General features: G+C 39.1%; 1 protein-coding gene across 1 annotated transcript in view; it reads right to left on the reverse strand.

The window, feature by feature from the left end:
• XPO6 (exportin 6) overlaps nucleotides 1–8,249 on the reverse strand; it is a 120,003-nt gene that overhangs the window by 37,536 nt on the left and 74,218 nt on the right. Inside the window, exons 10-11 of the mRNA XM_021006374.2 lie at nucleotides 3,445–3,553; nucleotides 935–1,027 (exon numbers count right to left, since the gene is read on the reverse strand). Of these exons, the coding sequence (XP_020862033.1) occupies nucleotides 935–1,027; nucleotides 3,445–3,553 (202 nt within the window). The remainder of the gene's footprint in view (nucleotides 1–934; nucleotides 1,028–3,444; nucleotides 3,554–8,249) is intronic.

Below are 8,249 nucleotides of genomic sequence, written 5' to 3' on the forward strand. Positions count from 1 at the left end.
AAAAATAAGTAAAATCATCACTTGGTGACCCAGTCAACCTTTCGGTAAAAAAAAAAATTTTACATAAATACACACACACACACACACACACACACACACACACACACACAAATGTTATCCATGAGCCTGGCAAAGTGAAAAGAGATAAGTCCATTTCTCTTGCTGACTTTGTCAGCACCCGTAGGTGAGCCTACCTTTCATTTCATAAGCTGCTTTACTAATCAATTATATTAAGAGGAAAAAAGAGACTTTAATGTGATAGAAACCAAAAAAAAGCAGAAGACAAAGTAAAACAACATTCCCCAGGGAAAGGAATACAAGAGACTACATAGCTGAATAGGTAACACAAAAGCTGACTACATCATATTTTTATTCTGTTTCTTTTCTTTAGAAGATGATGTGGACCTAATATGATCTCTTCATACAACCATGCTTTCAAAAGCAACTAAATTAGGCCATGTGATTAAAGATCCCAAGAAATCAAAATACGCATAAAGGATCACACCAGGCTTGTAATGCTCCACAACCAATTTCTGTAAAGGATGGGAATTACAGTTAACTTTTTCCTCTACATGATATAATTAGGAGGACAGTAAAACACACCCTCAGTCCAAGACGCTACAAAAGAAAATGTGTTTATAAAAGCTGAAATCTATGTATATAGGAGTAAAGCCTTCCTCAATTTATTACCTATGTTGTTAAATTAAACAGACCATTATAGAATCAGAAAGAGCTATGAAGCCCAGGTCCTTCCTTTTTAGAGATATGGAAACTCAGCCCAAAGTGGTAAAAAGACCTGCTACAAGATGCAGCAGTCAGCCAGTTTCAGAGCCAGGGCTCAAGCCTCAGTTCTGGGTTCCTGGTCCTCTTTGCCATGCTGCCAAAGTGAAGGAGAAAAAGGTCACTACTAATTTTTCCCCAGACGGTTAGTTACCAGTGTAGAGAATGCATGACTGGGAAGGAGCTCCATGACTTTGGCCACAACTTCCAAGCTCTGGCGTAAGTACCGCTGCCACTCTGTTTGTTGCTGTAAAAAGAAATACAGGAATGAATTCTCCAAAACTGATGAGTATCTAGAAGTATTTGTTCTTTCGGTGTGTGTCCAAAGAATGAAGTTTATGACCAGACAAAATCTAAATCAGAAATGAAAAATCACATGTAATGTTACCTGGTCCTTTAAAAAAAAAAGTCACAGAGATATAAGAGAAAACCAAAGATGAAATTTAAGAATTCTAACTATTTCCCCAGAGCAATAACATATTATTAACTTGACCTGGAATAACCCCAAAATACTTGTTTTGTTTTCTAATATGTAGTTCTATTACATGAGAATTACAAATAAGCATAAAATACCTTTTATTTTTTTTGTAAAGGGCTTTTATAAGTTGTGACTTTCTCAAGGTCACACAGTTAAAACACCAAGACTTTTTTATAGGGGTACAAAGAAACTACAACTACTTTCATTCTGGGGCTAAAAATGTGATGCCAAGAGGGTCCAATCTAGCAGCACTCAAACTTCAAAGGTAGTTTAAAATAATTAGAAATACTAAAAGCAGGTGGCTAATTAATTCTTTTTTTTTTGGGGGGGGGGCCTAGGCAATGGAGTTAAGTAACTTGCCCAGGGTCACACAGGTATCAAGTGTCAAGTATCTGAGGCCGGATTAGAACTCAGGTCCTCCTGACTCCAGGGCCAGTGCTCTATCTGCTGGGCCACCTAGCTGCCCTCGCTAATTAATTCTTATACCAGTCTCTTCCCCCAACTTCTCTTTTCACTCCCTTCTCCCAAGGTTCTCCAAATACCAGTTTTGCAAGAAGTATTTATTTAAGAAGGAAACTGGACAGATATCAAAGACATTAAACAGAACAGACATATCAGGGTTTGTACGGCAACCTATCCTTATCAATTACAATGGAATTACAACATCTAGATTCTATCATTTCAGCACTGAATATGTAAGGAAACAGAAATGGCAATTTAGATGTTGGAAAGAGCAGTTAAACACTAACCAAAATATGAAGGCATCCTCGATAAAAATATGAAAAGGAACAAGTAGGCTTTTGCATGTAATTTTCTAGAGAAGACCAGATCATCCTAGTTATGCAACTCAGAAACATAAAGACTACAAGATCCTTCAGTGTTTATCCCTCGATGTCTGGTCATCACCAAAAAACACTTTTGGTTCAACAGAACAAAACTGCAGCCTAAAAGGTTTCTTTCAGCATGGTATCTCCCATATATTAAGTTGATACAGTATTCCTCAATAGAAGAAACCAGAGAATAACTTTCTCCAACAATCCTCTGATTATCATTATTAAGTGAGGTTTAACACAAGGAGGCATATGCTCATCAAAGGTATTTACCAACATCCTGGAAGAGGATGCCCAATGCAAAGGCCAAACGGAAGAGGATTTCCCTGCAGGACTCAGGGTCCTGGGATTGACTATCTGTAGAGAGCATTTGCCAACTATATTTAGCCACAGCATACTTCAAATACTCCACAATGAGCTCCATAGTGTCACAAAAGAGAATGGTCCAGTATTTAAGTGTCAGAAGTAGATTGAAGCATACTTTCAATCATCATTTGGACATAAAATGTATCATCCACACAGGAAAAACCAAGTGGATAAAAATGCATCTTCATCTGATTATGACGTGCAAATAAGCCATCAAAAATACATATTTATCTTGGAGACAAGCTACTGATGGACAACCCAGAACAAGACAGGAAGCAAGAGTTAGTTGAATTGGCATTTAGGAAACTAGGTGATGCTTTTCAACGATCCCAAGCTGCTCTTCATCCCCCAATACACCAATCTTTTTAACATTAGTATTCTCCTAGTGTTTCTATATGGTGCTCAACCATGGAACATCAAAATCACAGAAGAAAAAAACACAGAGAACTCAATGGGTCACAGTGAATGAAAACATAATGCAGCACATTTCCAGAGACGATATAGTAGAAAAGGCATCATTAAAGTACATGTATAACCAGAAGAGGAGGTAGAGAAAGAGCAAATATGGCATTAATAGCCACAAAATAGAGAAACTGCACCAGCATTGAATAAATACTCTTTGGAGGGTTTATAAAAGGATACAGACAAGAACTGCACAGGAAAATGAGACATGTCTGGATTACAATTTGTAGCAGTAAAGGGCATAAATTAGATTCACTAAGATTTCCCACATAACCCAACATTTCTCAAAAATAATGCTTCTCTACTCCCACTCATGGTACAAGTAGATGGCTGAAAATGCTTGTAAAACCAAATTAAAAGTGGACTAGGAATTGATTTTTAAAAAAGCTTAAAAATTAATACTCTACCCATGCTAAAAAATTCAACTTTTAGAAACAAAAGATTTGCAGATTCCTATTACTGACTTAAATTAATTATGTTATGTTGAAAATTTAATAATCAAAAAGTGTTCTACAATATATTTCTTACATCATCATCGAGGGTCTCGTCATCCAACTCCTCCAACTGCGCCTGGTTGTACCTGAACTGTATCCGATTCAATACCTCAGTAAGCAAAAGGACCAGGGCATCTTTGTACCTGCAAGCAGGGGAAAATTAGACATGAGGTGGGAAAGGAATTGCTTTTACTCTTTGTTTTCAGAATCTGACATCAGGTACCCAACGAATAAAAAAACAGCAATAATAAATGGAACCCTGCACTCTTAAGTTATCACACATGAGAAGCATCCCAGAAGGCCAGACCCATGAGGTTTCAATTTCATGGGCTAGAAAGGTCACAAGGCACTAAGCCTTATTCCAAAAGGTCAACCAAAATAACCCTAAGGGGAAAAACTGCCTATAAACATTTACCAAGATAAATACCACGTGAAACAGCAATCACAACATTTGAAGAAAAACGGCAGTAGAGATGCCCAACATTACAAGGAACAAAAATTCAAGAAGAAAAGGCAGTAACAAAAACCTGCGACCTCAGAACGTCTGCACACAAATACACAAAGTGTGCTAAACAGACAGGGCAAACCAGGTATCCTAACTAAAGGAGAGAAACTTTGCGTCATAGGAATCGCTTAGACTTAGAGGAAATCATAACTGAAACATAGGTCAAAATGAGTGTGCCTTACTGAAATGGGACAAGATAAAGGAAGGGAAATGAGAGCAGAGCAGTACTATCTATGAAGATAACACACTCACGAGAAAATACAAGAAGCAAAAGGGGGAAAGGAGAACAAATAATTTTTGAATCAAGACCAGTGAAGGAAGAAATAGTAGAAACACTGCAACAGAAAAAAGAGTGGGGGGTTCAGGAAACACCACACAAACTGGCATGGATGTATGATGATTAAATGAGATGATATAAGTGCTTTTTGTAAAACGTAAAGTACTATATAAATGTTAGCTATGATTATCATTGATGCAGGAACTCAATTCTCTAGACATCTGCTTAAACATGGTCTGTCAGAAGCTAATGACTAATAAATCCCTATCTTATTCTTTTTATCATAATGGCAAGCATTTCTATAGGGCTTTCAGGTTTAGAAAGCACTGTATATGTTCACATCTGATCCTTACCACAACTCTGTGAAGTAAGTGCTATTATCATTTCCATTTTACACCTAAGGAAATTGAGGCTAGGAGAGATTTTAAATGACTTGCCCAGTACTCACACAGTAAGCATACAGGACAGAATTCAAACTCGAGTCTTCCTAATTCTCAGTTCCAGCACTCTAGCTACTGCAGCCTCAACGGGAATGTAACTTCATCATTATTCAAAAATTGGAGGATAACAGGAACTGCTATTTTAGACCTGATTCTGAACAAGGAAGAATTGGCTGATGAAATACAAAGAATGCAAACTCTGGGGAAAGGCAACCACTCCATCTTAAAAGATGATTAAAAAGGAAAGAAAAGTCAAGTACTATCTAACACATCCCTCTAGACTTTTTAGGAGAACAAAAGAATAGATACGTAGGAAAGATCCAAAAGTCTGTAAGGGAAAAGTCACCCCAGGAGGGATGGGGCCCTCTCAAGAATTAAAATTTGAAGACACAGAGAAAGAATCCTAAATGAATAGAAGAGTTGGTTTTTTGTTTGTTTGTTTTTTTAAAAGACTATGTGTGCCAGGCACTGTGTTGTGGTTTTTTTTTTTTTTACAAATACTATCTCATTTGTTCCTCACAACAACCCTGGGAGGTAGATATTATTGTGAGGAAACTAAAGCAGGCAGATTAAATGACTTGCCTAGAATCACACATATAAGGATAAGATTGTGAAATGGAAAAAAGGAAAGAGGCTTGAGATGTGCTGATTACCACCTTCAGCAGTAGGCGTGCATAGCAGCCTAGCCTGGCCTCCTCACCAACTGCCCCTAGGGCCCTACTTGCTAGTCACACAAAGCAAGTGCAGGCCCAACCACATGTACCCTCTGGTCATATCACCTCTCATTCCTTGCCAAACCCCAACCCTAGATTATTGCTCACCACCTGCCTCCTCTACTCCTGGTCTTGTAGCTAAACAAAGCTGGAGAAAGTCACACAACTCAGTTAATTGGGTATACTACAAATATATGTCATCTGACCTTAACAGCGCCCTCATTATAGCAAGGCAATCCTTTTATTCCTCCCTAATACATTTCCTGTCACTCCACACAGAAACTATTCAGACCCTTCATTTCTCAAACCAGATACCTCTCATTCCCCAGATCTCCTCAACTAAGGACCTCTCCACTTACTTTACTGAGAAAACTGAAGCCATTCATCATCATGATCCTCCTCTTCTCCCCTTCTCTTCATCTCAAAATCCCTTGGCATCATTCCCTATTCTCTCCTTTCATCCAGTCTTTGATAATCAGGTGGACTTTTTCTTCATCAAGACCAAATCCTATATGTGTCAGTCAATAAACATTTATTAAACGGGCAGCTGGGTGGTGCAGTAGATAGAGCACTGGCCCTGGAGTCAGGAGGACCTGAGTTCAAATCCAGCCTCAGACACATAACACTTACTAGCTGTGTGACCCTGGGCAAGTCACTTAACCCCACTGCCTAGCCAAAAAAACCCCCAAAAAACCCCACACCATTTATTAAGCACCTACTATGTGTCAGGAATTGTGCTAAGCACTAAAGAAGCAAAAGACAGTCCTTGCCCTAAAGGAGCTCACAATCTGATGTGTATTACAAATCTAATGCGTAATACAAATGTGTATTAACAAGCTATATATAGGATGAGTAGGAAATAGTTGACAGAGGGAAGGCATTAGAATTAAGAGGTGTTGGGAAAGACTTCCTATAGATGAGATTTCAGTTAGTTCTAAAAGGAAGCCAGGGAAGCCAATAGGCATAGGTAAGAAGGAAAAGCATCCTAGGCATGAGGGGCAGCCAGAAAAAATACCCAGAGCTAAGAGGTAGAGTGTCTTGTTCATCAAACACCAAGGAGGCCAGGGTCACTGATCAAAGAGTATGAAGAACTTTGAACACCAAAGAGGATTTCATATTTGATCCTGAAGGAAACAGAGAACTGCTGGAGTTTAAGCAGGAGAGTGCACTGGTCAGACTTGCACTTTAGGAAAATCACTTTGGTGACTAAATGGAGGATGGATTGGAACAGGGAGAGACTTGAGGCAGGCAGACCCATAAGCAGGTATTCCAATAGTCTTGATGTGAGGTGATGAGGGCTTGCCCTAGAACAGCAGCAGCGTGACAGAGAAGGGGGTCATACTGGAGAGATGCTGCAAAGGCAAAACTGACAGGCCTTGGCAACAAATTGCAGACGGGGGAAGAGGAATAAGAGAGAGTAAGGAGATGAGGATGACATCTAGGCTGGAAGTCTGAGGGACAAGGACTCTGGTATTACCCTCTACAGTAAAAGGAAAGAGGTGAGGGGAAAGCTTACATGTATCCTTGATTCTGACCCCCTCCTGTCTTTTTCCTAGCCTAGCCTTTTTCCCATCTGCTTCTGAAACCCCTATTCCTCCTCTCTATCTAATCTTTAGCCTCTCCCTATCTACTTACTGGTTCCTTCCCTGATGCCTTCAGACATAACCACATTGCTCCCATATTTTAAAACAACAAAAAATGAATCTTCATTAGACCCTACCTCTCCCATAAGTTACTATCCATATCTTTCCCTCTCTCTGCTGTCAAATTCCAAGGAAAAGCTGTGCATTACTTGTCTCCACTTCTACTCTTCATATTCATCGCTCCACTCCTTGAAATCCAGCTTCTCACCTCATCAGTCAACTAAAACAAATCTCCAAAATTACTAGCAATCTCTTAATTGCTAAATCTGATGGTTTCTTTTCAGTTCCCATCCTTTGTAACCACCTTTCTGGATATTTCCTCCTCTCTGGATTTTCATACCATTACTCTGCGCTTGCTCTCCTCTTATCTGATTGCTCCTCGTGTTCCTTTGCTAGGCCTCTTGTGGCTGTTGCCCAAGGACCCACCTGGAACCTCTTCTATTCTCTCGGTGGTCTCATCAATTCCCATAGATCAATTATCATTTCTACGCAGACGACTCAACAGCTCCAACACTAGCATGCAGAGCTTCAGTCTTACATTGCCAAATGCCTACTGAACAATTCAAATTAGATGTCTCATAGCGGCCTCAAACTCAACACGTCCAAAATAAAACTCCTATTTCCAACCCATCTTGCTATTTCTTTCAAAGAAATCATTCCTCTAGTCCCCTATTGTTCAAAATCTCAGTGTTACCCTTAACTCAGTCTCCTTTATTTAGTCCACATAGCCAATCAGTTGCCAAATCTCCCTCCTCTCTCCTCCAAACCTCCCTCTAATCACAAAGGTACTACCATAGTTCAGGCCCTCATTGACTGTCACCTAGATTACACTTGCCTCAAGTCTCTCCCTATTCCAATCCATCCTAACAAGGGCTGCCAAAGTGATTTTCTGTAAGCTGATCTGATGGTGTCACTCAAAAGCCAGAGGGCCTCTATTGACGATTTAAATTGTTCTACCTGGTTTTTAAAAATTCTAAATTAAGAGAGAATTTCATGAGCAGAACCCAGAAAGGATTCTATAAAAAAAAAATCATTTCATATCACATTCTTGTTTTTTTTTTAAAGAATATAAAGAATTTCAAGTTAATTTCCAAAATTTCCTGCTTGTCTGACCCCCTTCGGAACTTCTGTGCATTTTTAAAAAAATGTTTCAATGACCTCCATATTGCTAACCGCCTTATTCTCTCCAACCCCTTCCAATTAAAAATTAAGAGAAAGGAAGGAAAAAAAATTGCAACAAATAAGCATAGTCCAACAAACA

The sequence above is a fragment of the Phascolarctos cinereus genome, unplaced genomic scaffold (assembly GCF_003287225.1).
Source record: "Phascolarctos cinereus isolate Bilbo 61053 unplaced genomic scaffold, phaCin_HiC Scaffold_4;HRSCAF=312, whole genome shotgun sequence".
NCBI lineage: Eukaryota > Metazoa > Chordata > Mammalia > Diprotodontia > Phascolarctidae > Phascolarctos > Phascolarctos cinereus.